Source organism: Mangifera indica, chromosome 6, assembly GCF_011075055.1.
Source record: "Mangifera indica cultivar Alphonso chromosome 6, CATAS_Mindica_2.1, whole genome shotgun sequence".
Taxonomy (NCBI): domain Eukaryota; kingdom Viridiplantae; phylum Streptophyta; class Magnoliopsida; order Sapindales; family Anacardiaceae; genus Mangifera; species Mangifera indica.
This window is the reverse complement of record NC_058142.1, coordinates 2,195,255-2,213,042: the sequence shown is the minus strand read 5'-3', so window position 1 is coordinate 2,213,042 and position 17,788 is coordinate 2,195,255. Positions and strand designations below refer to the sequence as shown.

General features: G+C 34.7%; 4 protein-coding genes across 10 annotated transcripts; 2 read left to right on the top strand and 2 right to left on the bottom strand.

The window, feature by feature from the left end:
• Positions 1-10: 10 nt before the first annotated feature.
• Positions 11-1,536, bottom strand: LOC123219217 (senescence-specific cysteine protease SAG12-like). Its single transcript, XM_044641027.1, has 2 exons — positions 944-1,536; positions 11-846 (listed from the first exon to the last, which is right to left on the bottom strand). The coding sequence occupies exons 1-2, from the start codon at positions 1,389-1,391 to the stop codon at positions 254-256; spliced, it is 1,041 nt and encodes a 346-aa protein (XP_044496962.1). The 5' UTR covers positions 1,392-1,536; the 3' UTR covers positions 11-253.
• A 3,137-nt stretch (positions 1,537-4,673) lies between these two features.
• Positions 4,674-5,084, bottom strand: LOC123218875. Its single transcript, XM_044640529.1, has one exon. It carries the CDS (start codon positions 5,082-5,084, stop codon positions 4,674-4,676), a length of 411 nt encoding a protein of 136 aa, XP_044496464.1.
• A 1,552-nt stretch (positions 5,085-6,636) lies between these two features.
• LOC123219096 lies at positions 6,637-14,660 on the top strand. 7 transcript variants are annotated; one of them, XM_044640834.1, is made up of 12 exons: positions 6,637-6,852; positions 8,103-8,247; positions 8,847-8,914; positions 9,386-9,456; positions 9,558-9,824; positions 10,348-10,511; positions 10,598-10,653; positions 10,774-10,826; positions 11,991-12,159; positions 12,266-12,363; positions 12,450-12,581; positions 13,973-14,660. In XM_044640834.1, the coding sequence occupies exons 1-11, from the start codon at positions 6,705-6,707 to the stop codon at positions 12,552-12,554; spliced, it is 1,344 nt and encodes a 447-aa protein (XP_044496769.1). In that variant the 5' UTR covers positions 6,637-6,704; the 3' UTR covers positions 12,555-12,581; positions 13,973-14,660. The 7 variants fall into 7 exon arrangements, with proteins under 7 accessions (XP_044496769.1, XP_044496768.1, XP_044496770.1 ...); XM_044640833.1 differs by having other exon boundaries at positions 12,450-14,660; XM_044640835.1 differs by lacking the exon at positions 8,103-8,247 and adding an exon at positions 9,232-9,300 and having other exon boundaries at positions 6,715-6,852; positions 12,450-14,660.
• On the top strand, positions 14,473-17,771 carry LOC123219097 (14-3-3-like protein C). The gene is made up of 7 exons (XM_044640840.1): positions 14,473-14,753; positions 14,969-15,275; positions 15,369-15,456; positions 16,181-16,290; positions 16,398-16,546; positions 17,313-17,375; positions 17,473-17,771. Exons 1-6 carry the CDS (start codon positions 14,687-14,689, stop codon positions 17,363-17,365), a joined length of 774 nt encoding a protein of 257 aa, XP_044496775.1. The 5' UTR covers positions 14,473-14,686; the 3' UTR covers positions 17,366-17,375; positions 17,473-17,771.
• Positions 17,772-17,788: the final 17 nt, after the last annotated feature.

Below are 17,788 nucleotides of genomic sequence, written 5' to 3'. Positions count from 1 at the left end.
GAGCGAGAACTTAACCATGAAATTCCAAGAGCGAACTTTATTGCTGAATTGTTGGAGAAACATACATGCAGCCTGTATATTTATTTACTCTCTCTCTCTTTTGCTTTCATTGGCAGTAGAAAGAAAGTTTGACTTAAAAGTACATGATATTGACATCAGAGTTTTATTCCATACACTACTGCACACACATACATAAACTGCATGATCTTGGGAGAATATTTAAGCTTAGACAGACAGAAAGCCAACAGATTTTTCATGCTGTTGGATATGATGCTTCCATTGCAATTCCACAAAGGCCTTCCTTAGCGCTAACATCTCTCTGAATCTTCATGTATCCCTTTTCACCCCAACTAGTGCCCCAAGAATTCTTGATCAACCAGTACTTCATGCCACTGGTGCTATTACCATACCCAATTGCAGTAACAGCATGGTCTAAATTTGTGTCACAGTTTCCAGTGAATATGCCACTTGAGTAAAACTGGAAACTGTAGCCACTGCCCTCAATTGCAACAGAAACTGGCTGGTTTGCCACAGCTTGCAGCAAGGCCTTCTCGTTGTTCGCTGACACATCTTTGTACCCTGTGATCCTGGCTGCGCTTGTTGCTGCCTTCACAGTGTTGCAATTGCCATCTGTTTCCTCGTAGGGGTAATTGGCCTCAGTTGTTAGGCCACCGTTGTTTTTGATGAACTCAAAGGCAGTGTCCATATCACCCCCTTCACATCCTTCATTCTTAGTTTTCGTATCGCAGTCGATGAGCTCCTGCTCTGACAATGATATTAACTTGCCAGTTTTTATCTGAGTTATTCCTTCCACAGCTGCCACGGCTGAAAACGCCCAACAACTGCCTATATATTGACAATAACAAACGGTAAGCAACTGTAAAATAGAGAGCACAACAGAAAGAAAAAATACTCTTCCCACAGGAAGTAACATGTTACTTACCACAGCTGCCTTGGTCTTTCACAGGGTTCACAGCGCCCCTTTTTCTCCAGTCCAAGCTAGTTGGCACAGCTGTTAAGTTTACATTGCTAAAAGAAGTGTCTTCTGATGTTGTTACTGCTTTTGAAAATTTCCTCTGGTAACCTGTATACAAGCCACGAAATTCTTCGTTTGTTAGATCTGCAAATTTGTTAATAGCGAGCTTGTATCCACTGTTCACATCTTTGTTAAAATTTTCGATATATTCCAAGTTGTTCTTGAAAATATTATAGCGTTTCTCCTTTTCTTGTGCATCTTTATAGACGCGTCCGTGTTGAGCCATCCATTTCTCATGCCTTTGCAGGATAAATTCCTCATTAAGAGGGCGGCAAAGAGCATGAATGGCCCAAGTGGACAAAAAAAGGAGTAAGGCCAAGCAGATAATTTGGCAATTCTTTGAGAGAGTACTCATTTTGGTATTAAGAAAAATTATCCAGGAGAATCTTTCGAAGGGCACAACGACTTAAGAATGGCTATGGGGTTTTATAGGCAAGGATTCTCGTCACCTGTCTACTTTCCTCTTGATAATGGTGGAAAAGATTTGCACCAATACGTGTCTTGCAAAATGTTCTGACTTAGACCCCAAAACTGGAACATTACTTCTGTCAAATCTACTGCATGTAATCACTAATTCAGCAAGAGTTTTTATTGAGCCATTATGGTTTTGATGTTTAAGAATCCATTCGAAATAAGTACTCGAGTAAATTCAAAGAGCCATTATGGATTTACTTGAAGTGAAAGAAGTTATATTGGATGAATCTGTTCACAGAGCACTACTGACAAAAGAAAGTCTTGAGGGCCCTTCCATCCACTGCAGGCCAATAAATTCTCAAGTCTGATTTTTTAATCTATATAGTAATTATCTTGATTTGAAAAGAATTTTATTTGGAAAAATTATACCATCATAAACGAACGACAGAATTCGTTAACTTAAATGATGGGAAGTGGAACAAGTTTCTCTTTTTGTCAATTAGATAATAAAGATGCAGGCTGCAACAGCAAATTTTCCTCCATCAAACACTCTTCCATCCTTGGAAGTTAGCAATAATGAAGCTTCTCTTGTTCACAAACTTGGAAAGAATGAAACCAGCAGAGTTTTGAATTCAGAAGGTGAAATTCTTAATGTCCATTGATGTAAAGAACAACTCCAGGACCTCACTGAAGAGCGGGAGTTGAAGATAAGAACTTCCCCTGGTTTAGTATTATAAACATTTTATGTGGTTCCCAAGCAGAAACTCATTCGATTCAATGTGAAAATAACAAATGTTTACACAAAACTAAATATTAGATGGAACTAAAACAAAGAACTTGTGGGTCAATTTAGTTGCCATTGATGTGATCTAGAACTTCTTCGCACGGCTACGTGCACGGTTATAACACAGCTTCAACTGATCAACTTCTATGTAACGTGTGCAGTTTCAGAAGAAACAAAAGAGCGATTCTTTGACCCCGGAAGAACCAAATTTGTGTTCAACAGTGCTGGATGGACCAAGAAAGGAAGAAAGCTTATCGTTTATTAGTTGGTGTGCGCCACTGAATGATTATTTGGCAATTTAGGCATCTTCACTGGACCAAGACAGTGATTTGCAACCATATAATTCATAATCATGGAGATACCATCCCACTAAGATTCCATTGTTAGAAGTTACCAGTGGTCAGCAAAGTTGGATTTTCACGGCGGGTCCACTTCGCAAGCATGCTGTATGTTGAAGGTGGTCAAGGATTTCCACCTATTAAATCCAGTTTAGTTGCGTTAAGTATACTCCATGGAGGTAGACCAAGTTTCAGGATTCAAAAGGTCTAACAACTAAATTTGACTGCTTGAGAGTAGCAACCATATAGTTGAATCACCAGACCCAAAGACCTAAAAGTATAGACTTGGGTTAGAATTTCCCACTTTTTCATTTCACACTTAATAATTGTTAGATGCTAAATATCGCACTAAAAAAAGAACATCACATTAAGGTGTAATTTGGTATAAATAATCGAGCATAATCAAAATTATGAAGAATATAAAGATATTTTTAAGATGTTTTGATTTGTTATTTGAAAATTTATACCCACCATTACATTGTTAGTATTTTTTATTATAATTTGTTAATGTAATAATATTGTATTTGAAAATAATAATATTTTTTATCGTATAATTAAGTGTTATTTTATTATTAATTTAAAATTATTTAATTATATGATAATATATATAAATACGTATATAGTTTAATTGTGAAAGGGATTGTAACACAAAGACATAGTAAATATTAAATGACTTTGTATTTTATCCAGATGCGAGGCTGCTCATGTATGAGCGTCACCACTCTATCCTGAAGTTCAGTGATCGCATACTCAACGACCATGATCTAACGGTTAAACTACTCCTAAATAGTGGGTATCAGGCTCCTGACCATCTGCTCATGCGTCAGCAGTATCCCAAACATCATCTCACAAGCACGACCAAATATGCCATCAAACATCAGGTTGGAAGTTGGATTAGGGGCACATAAATCAAGACCAAGATAGGGCGTAAATTGTCACCCATTGAGATGTCATCAACGCTTACGAGGATATCGTCATGTGAGATGCCCTCTGCACTAAATATTTATACCTAAATGACATCCTGCCTAATAGTGGACGACCACTGAGTAGTGGCATTGACTTCCACGAAAGTCCATAACAGGTCTATCCCAATTTGCCTCTATCTTCTTAATAGTGAAAAGCACGTTTGTGTTCATACCCTCTTGATATGTCCGAAGCAGGGGTCGTTAGCAAATCATCTTGAAAAAAAACATTACAAAGTTTATTTACGATTGACATGTTCTTACAAATTTGTCGCGGAATATAGGTGGGACATTTTCCCAACTGGGGATGTTCTTGCTTCTCTAATCCCATCAATTTGGCTCAATCCTTTAGGTTATTCAGTGTTTCGTACATCAAGGCCTATAAATAAAATTACTGTGTTGTTAGTTAAAATAACATATAGATCAAAGAATCACCACAAAACAAATATAATAACAGGGAATTCAAACTTTCCTATAATGCTACAGGGAATCCTATCAAGGCGTAATGTACTGTCGGGGGGCCTCTGCATATAGTGGGTAGGTGTGAGAAACCTCCTCGTAGTTCTTCTGAATGGCCTGCCTCATTGAATTTGTCGTCAAGTTCCAAAGCAAAACACCCCACTAGTACCTTTCTATTGTTTGCATCTAGTAGGTCAAAGATGTAGAAAAGATAGAAGGGCAAGCTTGTTGGCATCCTCTCCTCATAAACCTTTCTTGATGAATTAGATAGATGCTTGTAACTTATTTCTTATTCTTCTTTTCATTTATGAATCGGCGACATGGAGAAACATGAAAGAAGTACAGATTGCTACTTCATTCTGTTTAATTCTTTTCTTTTTATCTTTTTTCTTAATTATTTCAAGAAATTACTGGCAGAAGCCCCATTATTACTGTAGCAATTACTTGCGCGCGGCTCATTCCTGGAACAAGATTATAAAAATATGAATAATACTTTGGAAATGATCATTTGGATTAACATGATTAAAAGTTTATAATCCAGAATTGGATTAACATGAGAAATTTCATCTGTGTAAAATCTATAGATGATAATTTAAATGAAACGAAAATGTGCAATGGCCAAAGCATAGCTATTTTGCCATTTAACTGTAATTAAAAGCATGCAAACAGGCTCTGAGCAATCACTGGCCGGGAGCAAATGCCTCAACTGGGAAAGTTTTGGTGATGCCAGCGAGGCTCTTGAAGTGAATTTTTCCTGTGGGTGGGTCGTCAACGGTGATCTCACTGACCGGAGGCCACAGCATAAATTCCTTGGCCTTCACTCCCTTGAGCTTTTTGATCCGTTTCTTGTCAATATAACCAGTGATTTCAGTGTCGTAGCTCACAAGCTTGCTCACCATTTTGAAATTATGTTCAACCTTCTTCTTCTGCAAGATCCACATGTAGCCACTCTCCTTAACGTAGCCAACTTCAATCACGTCCGCAAGAGGGAGAAGTCCCCCAGGAAGGCCAAACTCTTCAAGAAGAGAAGTGGCCAGCCGAATCCCCTCTGCATGACCCTTCTTAACAACGCCTCCTTCCTTCTCCGCCATAGCCAAATTAATCAATCTAATGTTTCAGTTGCTTTTTCCTTGACCAAGTTTGATGAAGTTATTTATACTGGGTACACACATCGTATAAAACAAATTCAGTGGAGATTTCTATGCAAAACGCATTGTATAAGCCCCCCTAATTCGTTTATCCAGTGTAAACCGGCCGTATTATTTTAAAAACAAAATGTGCAAGTGTTATTTCTCTTTTGGCATATTTTATATACTGTTAACCAGGCATACTGTTTCTTGGACGGAATGGAATCGAAAAATTGTCCCCTCTTAATGGATTGTACGTTACACTGTATATTTTGTCCATTGTAATTTACTACCGGATAGCAACGTAAAGTACTAATTGCTGTCCAAATTAAATATGCAGTACCAAGAAGAGCAGAAGCAAATACAATTTTCAGTAGAAAAGAAACTTGGTTTGTATTATAGTTATCATAATTTTATAATACATAATATATATTTTATAATATAATAAAATACAAATAAAAAATAAAAAATAATATATATTATAAAATATATTAAATTAATACGATATAATAAATATATCGATTGATATAATACATATTTTATGATACATATTACTGATATAAATTAATACACTTTTTAAATAAAATTATAGTGTAATAGATTTGTATATAAAAAATATTAAATTTTTATGAATATTTATAATAATTTTTAAAATGATAATATATTACTTAAAAAATTTTATTATTTTATTTTTAAAAAATATATTATATGATATGATTTATAATATATAATATAAAAAATTATATTTTTGATACACAATTCTATTATTATATTTATATATAGCACTGGATATTTTATTATTGTCTATATGAAAAGTGCAGACATTAAACTTACATTTAATTGGCTTTCGACACATCATTTCAATGCTCCAAATAATAATTTATTTAATTTGAATTATCTTCTAGAACTTAATTTTGACTTCCATGACCACAGAATTGGATAATTAGTTGGGTATAAATTAGAAGAGTGGTTAACTTTTCCCTCTAAACTGAATGCATATCATATTTTTTTTATCCAAAATCTAATCCGGCCTTTATTTTTCACCCAAAGTTTAATGGAACAACTATCTCATCTCTAAAGTTTAAAAATGTTATCTTTCCACCAATGTTTTAAAATTAACGGTTAATTTTAATAGTTAAAAAATATTTATATCTTTTTGTTTTAAATATTATAATAGGGTTAATACGTTTACACCTTTAATAGCATAAATAAATTATATTTTATCACTAAATACTTTATTTTTTTCTTTTTTCTCCCTATTTCATTTTATCCTTACAACTTTTTCTTTTTGATTAAATATATATTTAATAAAATTTTGGTATATAAGCTGCGTTAGCTTTAGAGGTTTTTTGTGTTTTGATAATTTTATTAAAAAATTAACAGAAGTTTTACCAAATTTAATAGGCAATTGGAAAATGGCTTCGTTTGGCCTAAATTTTAAAAAAATAAAAATCCCAAAAATTAGTGAATTAGTAAATAAAGAAAATGAAAGTGGATAATGGGCGTGGCAGGTGAATGTCCATGCTGACATGACATAGCGTTAGAAACTGAAAATTTCGAATATAACTTTCTTTCTGTATATATATGGCTACGGCTTCTTTGATTCCCGCTTATTGTGCTTCCTTTATAAGACTTAGCCGAAATGGAGCTACTGGCCATGGACGGTTTGCTTCCTCGACGTCCTTTTCCTGTTTCTGTTTGTCTTCTTCCTCCAGTTCCAACTTCTCTTCTGGTAATTTCGATTCCTTATTTCTGATTTAATTTGTTGAAACTTAGATTTACTGTTGCATTTGTTAAGGTTAGAGGTATGAATTTCAATTTTAGTGGAATTTAAGGTTCAATACTAGATAATGTTTTATCTTCATTTCATTTAGAGGATTGATGTTCAATATGAGTTCAAGCGTAAATTACCGATCATACTGAATAAATTGTTAAGTTACTGTGCGCCTTTTGTGGTGTATTGAATTGAATGTGTCACTTAAGATATGGTTGAGGATAAAATAGTCTTCTTTGCACACAAGCTACTGCATCACACGCATAAATCAACTATGTATGAGGAGCCGCTAGTTAAATTAACGTAATTAAGATGCAGTAGAGGTCAATGATATTGCAGCTAGGGAAGTAATTAAATTATTGTAAGATTTGGAACTTGAAAGCATCTCCATGATCATGGTCTATGGGTTCGGTTTAGTTGTCTGGTGATAAAGCAGGGATTTGGGCTGGACAGTGGATATTTCTGGAGGAATTGCTGAATTTGTGTCTGAAGAGGGACTTTTGATGATGTTGGAAAGAAGTGAGATGAAATTATGTGCTTATGGGTGAATGGAATGGTTATTAGGTTGATGCAATTCCTGAATATGAGAAATTGACGACTTTAGTGTTGTGACCTTGGTGCTTGAATGCAGTTATGCGTTTTTTTTTTTTTTTGTGGTTGTAACTCTTGTTAGAGTTTTTGACTTCGGTCATGTGAGCTGGTTTGCTGGTCTTTCTCATATGCGACAAGGCATTGAGTTGAATGTTTTAAGGTCTTTAGTCTTTTATAAACCCTATTTAGGCTGTCATGCTGTTGTAGATGTTTGTTGTTAAGAGCTGAGGGTATGTGGTGGTAACCTTTTTGTCTAAAACTGATTTGTGATATCACTGGGCATTATTTTTTCATTGTGTGTGCTTAGCTAGGATAACAACCCTATATCCTGTGAGTGGTGTCTAGTTTGCAGAAAATCAGTTTGTAAAGTGAACTCATAGGTGACATTGCATTTTCGACACTCCTCTCCTTCTGAATTGTAGGAAAAAGTAACAAGAAATATAGAGATAAAAAGTTAGAGGTCATACTGTTCCCAAAAACAAAATTGTCGGGGTGGTGTAAGAAAGTGAAAGAAACTAGTGCTTTAAGCAGATAAGTTTCTCAAGCAAATATGTCTGTTTTGCTTTTGAATAACCTTTTCCTTGCTTGCTTATGAATATGTAAGTGAACTTGGACAGGGATCAATAATTGGAAACATCAAGGCTTTAAAGCTCAAGATACGAGTACTACCAATCAGGAAAATTTTGGATCATCCAGGGGAATTTTAAATGGGAGAGATGATCCTGACCATCTTCTTGTCCTTGTTCATGGCATTATGGGTAGGTATGTTGATCAACTTCCACTCACAAAGTAGTGAATGCCCAATGAGAAGTCAAACCTAAATTATTGAAGAAACGAAGAAAGTAAGATATAACTAGCATGCCTTAATTGTATGCGGTATTAATATTGTTACTGGTGGAAACACATTGCAGGAAGTCCATTCTAGAAATGTACATCCAAAATTACCTGTTTGCATCAGTTAATTTTCCTTCCAAATTGCCACTAATGCCACTCCTTATGCATCTACATTGCTAGTTCAAGCACTAGATGCTGCTATCTTTTTTAGGCTTCCAATTACCTTTTTCAGTATTTATTGTATTAATTGTGGTATTAGCTGGTTTAGTGATCTCATGGGTTGGGATTTGAAACTGAATCCTACTCATGCTAGGTTGGTTGGTGCTGTTCTTTTTTTGTGCCTAGAGAATTTTATATCTCATATCTTTTGATAGATATAATTGTGGAAACTTCTAGCTTTTAATGCAAGAAAGCATGTGCTTCTGCATATGCTCTTTTCTCTAATATAGCATTTATTTTAGTATTTATTTCATGTTTATTGTTATTTCAGCTCTCATTTTCAATTGATTCCTCTCTTCAAAATGCAGCCCAAGTAATTGGACATATGTGGAAGCTGAGTTAAAAAGGCGTCTTGGAAGAAACTTTTTAATTTATGGTATGCTCATTTCGTTTATTTTCAACACTCTTTATATTCACATGGCAAAAAAATCAGTTATTTTTGTTGAATTCTATTGTCAATGTTAATAAATGGTATAATTCAAGATGGAACACTGAGGAAATTAGGAATATCCCCAGTTTGATAGCATATTGGGGGGCTACTCATTGAGTTATTTTGCTGGTTACTAAGCAAAATAATGATAGCACCAAATAGAAGTAATTTGTATTCATTTGAATGCTTTTATAAAGGATGGGGTGACTAGAAAGAATGAGAATTGACTCATCCTGAATAACCAATATCTGATTTTTTGGCAGAAAGAAGTGGTTTGTTCTGAACCATGAAAAGGTCAGAAATATGCTGATTTCACAAAATGAATAGCCAAGGTGCTAAAAATGATTATAGTAGCAATTTTTAGCTTCTTATTTTGTTGCCAGTTATTGTAAAGTTTCTGTATGCTTACATGTGCAGCAAGTTCATCTAACACTTACACCAAAACCTTCTCTGGGATTGACGGAGCTGGAAAGCGATTAGCAGATGAAGTGGGTCTTGATATGTGTTCCATTTATATGTATATGACCTGCATCATTATGGGGAACTACATGTGCATCAAAATTGATGATCTTTCTTCCTTAATAAGCAGGTTATGCAAGTTGTGAAAAAGACCAATAGCCTTAAAAAAATCTCCTTTTTAGCCCATTCTCTTGGAGGGTTGCTTGCAAGATATGCAGTTGCTGTCCTTTACAGACCAACGACCCTGGGAAGTGATGAACCCGTTGATCTAGCTGATTCTAAGATGGAAAACTCACAAACAATGTTCCCTTCTAGAAGAGGAACAATTGCAGGACTTGAGCCAGTCAATTTCATTACCTTGGCAACTCCACATCTTGGGGTGAGCGGGAGAAAGCAGGTTTGTTCTGGAGGGTACTGACTACTGTCCTTATGTGATGCTACATGATTAATATTCAATATTCATGTTGTTGTTGGTTTCTTTGTTGCTACTTTTTTCTCCCAAAATTTCCTTTATATATCAATATCTCTACGTATTTGTATGTGGTCATTTTCTGCACATTAGGGTCTTATTGATTCAAATTGATTAAACTTCGTTTCATCAGGGCTTGGAACTTGCTAAAATGCTAAACATATTTTTGAATAGATTTTAAGCTACAACTGAAATACAAGATATATAGGTGCAGCCCTTCACGTCCACCTGCTGTCTAGTGTGGTTCTCTGTCTTCCCTGTGAGGAAATAAAATTATTGGGAACTATCACAAGCATTTGATTCTAATATTGGGAACTATCAGGAAATAATATTATTGGGAACTATCACAAGCATTTGATTCTAATATTGGGAACTATCACAATAATATTATTGGTAACCGAAGGATCCTATATTAAGTTAATTTATTTTTACTCTCATGATTGTTTTTCAGCTTCCATTTCTCTTTGGAGTTCCCATTCTGGAGAAACTTGCTCCTCCACTGGCTCCAATTCTTGTTGGCCGGACTGGTAGCCAACTGTTTCTGACAGATGGTAAACCCAACAAACCACCCCTGCTTTTGAGAATGGCATCTGACTGTGAAGATATAACTTTTTTGTAAGTAAAGAGATCTTTTATGGTAATTGGAGCCAGTACCCTCTTTTCAAAGTTAGTCTAATGATTCTAAAATATTTCTCTTGCAGATCTGCCCTTGGTGCATTTAGTTGTCGCATTCTTTATGCAAATGTGTCTTGTGATTGTATCCTACTGCGTATCATCTATTTGCTTTACTTTTCTTAAAATAAATCAACTAGCTCTCTCAAGCCTATTTTATTAGTCTTCTCTTTCGCCATCGAATTGGTTCTTTGACAATAGAAAGATATGGTTGGTTGGCGAACATCCTCCATAAGGAGGGAGACAGAACTTGTGAAGGTCAGTATGATGGTTTCTGTTATTCAAATGGATTATATGATTAGGCATCAATATTTATCGACTCTTTATTTGACATGTGTACCTTCAATCAAGGACTGGGATTTTTTTAAAAAAAAAAAAAAGCTTACTTTCAGTTATATAAATAGAGAAAAAGAAGGTTATCAGGGAACAATAAATTATTAAAAAATTGTCTATCTTCAATAGTGATAAGTAGAGAACCAGATTTTGTTGCTTCTGTGTTTTTCTATATATTGAAAACATTGCATGTTTGTTTCTATATGCATGTCTAATGGCAAATTTATGTGTCTATACAAGTCTAAGATTAAAAAAGACTTATTTCTTCGTTAAGTCATAGTTTGGTGTAGTTGTGAAGTAGTTTCTTGTTTGCTTCCAAGGACTTTGTCTTGGAAATGGGATCTTCCTGTATAAAACCATGTGCACACATTTTAATGCACAAGTGACATGTTATCATGTAATTGAGTGATTTTCAATTAAGGATAAAGTAACCTCCAATCACATAATCTTTTTATTTGATGATCATTTTAGTGGTGGAATTTCTTAAAAAAGCTGCTGCAGTAATAATCCATCATTAATTAAAATCATCCTATTTTTAAGGCATTTGTAACAGGCCATGCTAGCTGTTGAGCAAGTACCATAAATTTGGAAAGTATAGAATTGTTTGAGTGGTACAATGGCACAAGGACGGACAATTTTTGGTCAGAAAGTTTATCTCCGGTTTTTTTTTTTTTTTCCTGAGGCAGTTTAGGAATTATTCTTATTCGAAATTATCAGTGAGCTTATATAAAATGAATATTTCTTCTCACTGGAAATTATCAGTGAGCTCAAATAACTTGTATAGTTCATATAAACTGTATGGTTCATGTATATTTGGTTCAGCTGCTTGTAACCTCTAAATATCATGTTTTACCCTAATAGTGCGAAGTGACGGTGGGTGCAGAAGCACTTTCCATGGTGGTAGCAGCAAGAGTCTGCCATGGGACATGATGAAGTTTGAGCCATGAATAAATTTTATCGGGGATACATAGAATTTTCTATTTGGTGTTGAAAGCACCGATTATATGTAAATTAGAAAGGACCTAATTTTGAATGAAGATTGTAGTTATTTGATTTGCATGTCGGTGATATTTTGAATTTAATGGACAGCCTCCTTGTCAATCTTTGGATGGTTACAAGCACGTTGTGGATGTGGAATATAGTGCACCAGTTTCTTCTGATGGCCCCCATTTTACTCCAGAAGCAATCAAAGCAAAGGAGGCAGCACAAAAGGAACCCAGTATACTAAATACTGTGGACAACCATGAAATTGTGGAAGGTAAGTCTGATTGCAGTGGAAGCTGAATTATGTCACAATTGTTCAACTGAACTTGGCTATTCCATGTTAATGAGTGCTTTACAGCTTAAGTTTGTTATGCTAACAGAGGAGATGATACGTGGTCTACAACAGTTAGGATGGAAAAAGGTTGATGTCAGTTTTCATTCGGCATTGTTGCCCTTCTTTGCTCATAACCATATACAGGCACAGCCCCCTCTTGAATTTCTGTCTGAAAATGTAAACTCATCCTTGCATTTCGGTTTCTAATATGATGTTTGTTGGGTATGTAGGTGCAAAATGAATGGCTTCACTATGCTGGTGCCGGAGTGATTGCCCATGTTGCAGACAGCCTAAAGCAACAGGAATCAGCCTCATTCATTGCTGCCAGCTTGTAGAGATAGCATTCTTTATTGTATTTACAGGTAAAACGTGTATAATAATGAAAAATAAATAAATAAATGAAAGAAAACATTGACCATTGATAGAAAGATGTTTAATAAAGTTTTATTATTAGAAAGCATTAAGTATTTAGATGACTTATATATTATATGATTGAATTTTATTTTATATTTAAATCAAAATCATTCAATTATACAATGATACATCATCTAGGTATTTAATTGAATGCACATAGTGTTATTGGTGATATTATTCTTTGGACTTCACTTGAGATATATTGTAGAGAATTAGTCACTATTTAGTACATTAGATAGTATATTTTATGCTATAGAGATGCTACTCCTTTTGAGTATTCTTAATTAAATCATTCCCTAATAAATTTAAATAGGGGTCTGATATTTTCATACAGTGTTTTGTCTTGAATTTTTCAAGATGTTTAGGAGCTTGTATCTAGATATTTGAAGGTAGAAATATATACAATCTATATGTCTGTCTGTATAAGGGCCTCAACTGTACAGCAGAATAGAACACATGTAACACACTTTATATAACTGTTTTCCAACACACTCTTTCTCTAGCACTCTTGCTATACTTTTGTTGTGTTCTTTGTGTGTTACTTTCCTCACCCTCTTTTGTTTCAACTTTCAACCTTTAATTCTTATTTTTCTCTAGCACTCTTGCTATACTTTTGTTGTGTTCTTTGTGTGTTACTTTTCCTTACCCCCTTCTGTTTCAACCCTTTAATTCTTATCACTTTCGATGCACGATCGATTCTTAGCTAAGTGCACACAGGAACACTGTATGAGTGATAAACTTGTAACATATCACAGGGAGTAATTACTTTTTGAGCAATATTATATGAACATGTTTTGAGTATACAAAATGAATATACAAATGATGTGTCATTATGTGATTAAATATTATTTTATCTTTAATTCAAATTCACTTGATCACATGATAACATATTATCTATATACTCATTTTGTATATTCAAAATATGTGCACATAGTTTAAAATTTTATTTATACTTTTTAGAACGTGTTAGAATTAAGATGGAAGAATTAATACCCACCCAACAATTTGAACATAGCTATTCGATCTAACCCTTAGTAAAACCCCACAAATCATGGTGATACAATCAATGCACTAGGATGATTTGGGCAATTGATCCAAATTTTAACCGACGTGTTGTTCTGTATTGATGTTTATGGATACTTGAACTCTATATTATTTGTGATTGTAACTATTTTTACCCATGGCCTCACTCTATCATACTAGATTGGTTTAAGCTATTTAACATCTCCACTTTTCGCGTGGTGTTATCATTTGAGATTCCTGAACTTTATTTCCAAAATGATTCTGCTTTTGATTTTATGGCTATTGACTTTGTTTCCCTTTTAAACACCGTTGAAAGGTTGGTGTTTAGGATCTGGCATCTTGTTCCGGTGGAACCATTGACAAAACCCAAGTTCTCTCCACGGTTGAAAAATATTTCTTCCTTTTTTCGAATCATGTTCTTGTCGCCGGTAGTGGTGAGAGAAGGTCAAATAAAACCAAATAGAGGAGGAAGAAGCAAACGATGATCCCATTCTTTCAAAAATTAAAAAATAATCAATTTATAGTTAGTTGTGCCTGGATTTTTTTTAATTTATTTATTTATTTTTGGCTTCGATGGATTTTGTTTTTTATTTAATAATTAGATGAGATTTATACTGCACAAATACAATACAATACAATACAATACAACACATCTGCACTATTTATTTTTGTTGTAAAGTACTAGTACAAATCTACCAGTACAACTACCACGACTAATTGGTAGAAATCAAATCGTCTCATGTCAACATTTCTCCCCATCCATTGACTCGCTTCGTGATCATCACTTCCCAAAAATATGAATTATCCACATTCCACAGCGCGAGTGGAGAAATTTGCCTTTTGAACGAGAGCCGGCCTGTCCTTGCCTTGCCTTGTCCCCGCATTCTCCACTCTAGCTGGCTCATAATCATAGCCATTGCCTTTGTAAGAAAAAAGAGAAAGCATCTTCGTGTTCCAAGCTCTTCACTTAACTATACACAATTACAGAGAGAGAGAGAGAAAGCGAATTTGAATACTAGAAAGATCCGCCATGGCCAAAGAAAGAGAGAACCATGTTTACATCGCCAAGCTCGCCGAGCAAGCTGAACGCTATGAAGGTTCAATTTATCTCTTTTTATGCTTTCTTATTTTTTTAATATTTTTTATTTTCTTATATGATTCTCGATGCCTCTGCTTCCATATGCCTAAAAAAGACTTTTATCTGAAGGATTTGGCCTAATTGAACCTTACTCACTTGTACAAGCAAGGATCTGATCTTTTCTGCTCTGAATTTTAATAGTTAAAACTTGTTTGAACTTTGGGGTTTTGACAGAAATGGTTGATGCTATGAAAAAAGTAGCGAATCTGGATGTGGAGCTGACGGTAGAGGAGCGAAATCTTCTCTCAGTTGGGTACAAGAACGTGGTTGGTGCCCGTAGAGCGTCGTGGAGGATCCTCTTATCAATTGAACAAAAAGAAGAGACAAAAGGGAACGATCAGAATGTCAAAATAATTAAAGGTTATAGGCAAAAGGTAGAAGGTGAGTTATCAAATATTTGCACTGACATTATGTGTGTCATCGATGAGCATTTGATTCCATCCTGCACGGGTGGTGAATCCACGGTTTTCTATTATAAAATGTGAGTTTTCTGACTTCGTAAGTGTTTCCTTTTTTCTTGGTTTGAATTTTTGGGGTTTATTTATTTATTTATTTTTTAATATGTTGTGTGTAGGAAAGGAGATTATTATAGGTACTTGGCTGAGTTCAAGGTTGGTGAAGAAAGGAAAGAGGTTGCTGAGCAATCAATGAAGGCATATCAGGTTTGTTTTGGTCTTTGAAAATGATCTTGATTTGTTTTCTTTGTTTGATTATAAATAGTTTTCAGTCTTGGTTAATCACAAATATTCTTAAGGTAGATCAGTTGACTGCTTGATCTATATCAGATTGGAAAGAAATGCCTTACTTTGGCTGTTCTATTTCTGTTTGCCGCAACATGGTTTGGATTTTCAGGTTATATAGTGTTGGGATTCTTTTTTATTTTTTATTTTCTTTTGAAGCACTGGAAAAAGATGATTGGTAATTTTTGGTTTTTACTATATGATCAACCTTTAATTTTTTCATTCCATGAATAATCTTTAAATCATATTTAATTGTAATCAGGCAAATATATGTTTCTGCAATTGTGTATATATGATTTGGAGCAGATTCTGTTGATTTTGAACCAGCTGTAAATGTGTCCTTAAACCTCACTGTGTGAGAACCTTTTTCTGGTATTTGGTTTGGTGAGGAAAATTGGTGTTTGTTGGTTCTATGCATTTGCTGACAGCAAGCATATGTTTGTTCACACTCTTGATTCTCAGCTTTCTTCATCCCCTCTTTAAATTGCTATATTCTTAATATTAGTTATTATGCCTATCCGCTAATGGGATGATGGGAAAAGTTGAAAGGATTTTGAGATAGTTTTGTGCTGTGGAGTGCCACGAATAATTGTTTTCATTAATTCAACTTATCATCTATGTTCACTTAAGTGCTATTTGCTTGCAGACAGCCTCCACTACAGCAGAAGCTGAATTATCTCCTACCCATCCCATCCGACTTGGTTTGGCCTTGAACCACTCAGTCTTCTATTACGAAATTATGAACTCTCCTGAAAGGTACACAGAATCTTATCTTTTGTTGAGATTTTTGAGTTCTATGACTGCTCCTTTAATTTTCTTGTGGCCCATGTGGAAACTCGTTACAATTTTTACTGGTCCTCCAGAGCATGTCACCTTGCAAAGCAAGCTTTTGATGAGGCTATTGCAGAATTGGATACGTTAAGTGAAGAATCTTACAAAGACAGCACATTGATTATGCAGCTATTGAGAGACAACCTCACTTTGTGGACTTCTGACATACCAGAGGAGGGAGGTAACTCATTCATTTCTCCAAGAGAAATAATATTCCAACACTTTACCTCTCGATAGATATGTTAGAACTTCTTGCATTCAAAATTAGTTTAGTTACTATCAGTTCTTCTCTAAGACCAATATTTCCATATTTTTGTAGTCAAATAATGCTAAATTTCTCAGTTTCAAGATTCATAATTTTGGCTCATGAGTGATCATGTACGGTCAACTTTCAGAAGCTTGATTGGATTACTATTCTGTAATTTTTCTTAGGGCTGCTTATTGATATTATAGCATTTTCCTTTTGTAGTTTGCATGTGATAGATCCAAATTTAAATTAAGCTGTTTGATATGATGTCATGTTTTAGCATGTGTATCTGGCAATTAAAGTGAACATTATATTCTTAAGTGTTTGCCAAGAGTACTGGAGTTCTCTATTGCTCATGAGCTAAGTAATTGATTGATATTACTGACTGGTATTGGAATGTGCTAGGTTCATAAATGAGTTTGGGTATGGTTTGCATCTGGAATATTGGTCAGTGATTATTCAAATGCTACTTGATGGTTGTTGTTTTCAAATTAATTTCTTCTAAATCTTTGTCCATGTGCTCCATCTCATATATTTGATTTCTTTACCACAATTTTGTCTGCAAGAATGGCTATGCCCTTTCAAATTCTTGTTTTTGTGCATTATTAATTCTCATTCTTTTACATTACAATCAATTTTTCTCATTGGATACAATTTTTTATTTAGTGATACCATTTTTTTTATCTTTTTGTTTCAATAGTGGAAGAGGCCCAGAAGATGGACATCTCTCAATCTGGTGAAGGCCAAGAGTGAAAAAACAGAGGTTGGTTGTTCTTATCCAGCCACACTTTGCTAGCTGTGTGGGTTATTTTACATTTTGATGGGATTAAGAAGTGTGGTTTCATTTATTTCATTTGCAGTTCTTTTGTGTCCTTGGTGAACCATCTAGTGACTTGGTACCTGTAGCATGATAGCAAGGAAGTTGTAATGCCTATATAACTCTCAGATGTTCTTGCATAGTTTTCGAGAGACAAAATTGAAGTACTCTTGTCCCATTTCTGTTATGTTGGTTGTATCTGTGAGGTAGTATTTTGATGTTTGGATTGCCAATCCCGAATTACATTCTTTGCAGCTTTACTTTACATTTGAACTGAACAAAATGTTGACAGCATATGGGCGCTTACTTACTATTACATTCCTGGTGTTTGTTTGCTCAAAATTTTCATGGCAACTTGT

What these genes read in the sequence shown, in the direction of transcription:
- LOC123219096 (XM_044640834.1), top strand. Translation starts at nt 6,705, where the DNA reads ATGGCTACGGCTTCTTTGATTCCCGCTTATTGTGCTTCCTTTATAAGA. An exon ending in TGTGAAGATATAACTTTTTT is followed by an intron (nt 10,512 to 10,597) that starts GTAAGTAAAGAG and finishes TTTCTCTTGCAG; the next exon opens with ATCTGCCCTTGGTGCATTTA. An exon ending in CAACCATGAAATTGTGGAAG is followed by an intron (nt 12,160 to 12,265) that starts GTAAGTCTGATT and finishes TTATGCTAACAG; the next exon opens with AGGAGATGATACGTGGTCTA.
- LOC123219217 (XM_044641027.1), bottom strand. Translation starts at nt 1,391, where the DNA reads ATGAGTACTCTCTCAAAGAATTGCCAAATTATCTGCTTGGCCTTACTC. An exon ending in GAAAGACCAAGGCAGCTGTG is followed by an intron (nt 847 to 943) that starts GTAAGTAACATG and finishes GTCAATATATAG; the next exon opens with GCAGTTGTTGGGCGTTTTCA.
- LOC123219097 (XM_044640840.1), top strand. Translation starts at nt 14,687, where the DNA reads ATGGCCAAAGAAAGAGAGAACCATGTTTACATCGCCAAGCTCGCCGAG. An exon ending in GCAAGCTGAACGCTATGAAG is followed by an intron (nt 14,754 to 14,968) that starts GTTCAATTTATC and finishes GGGTTTTGACAG; the next exon opens with AAATGGTTGATGCTATGAAA. An exon ending in TGACATACCAGAGGAGGGAG is followed by an intron (nt 16,547 to 17,312) that starts GTAACTCATTCA and finishes TTGTTTCAATAG; the next exon opens with TGGAAGAGGCCCAGAAGATG.
- LOC123218875 (XM_044640529.1), bottom strand. Translation starts at nt 5,084, where the DNA reads ATGGCGGAGAAGGAAGGAGGCGTTGTTAAGAAGGGTCATGCAGAGGGG.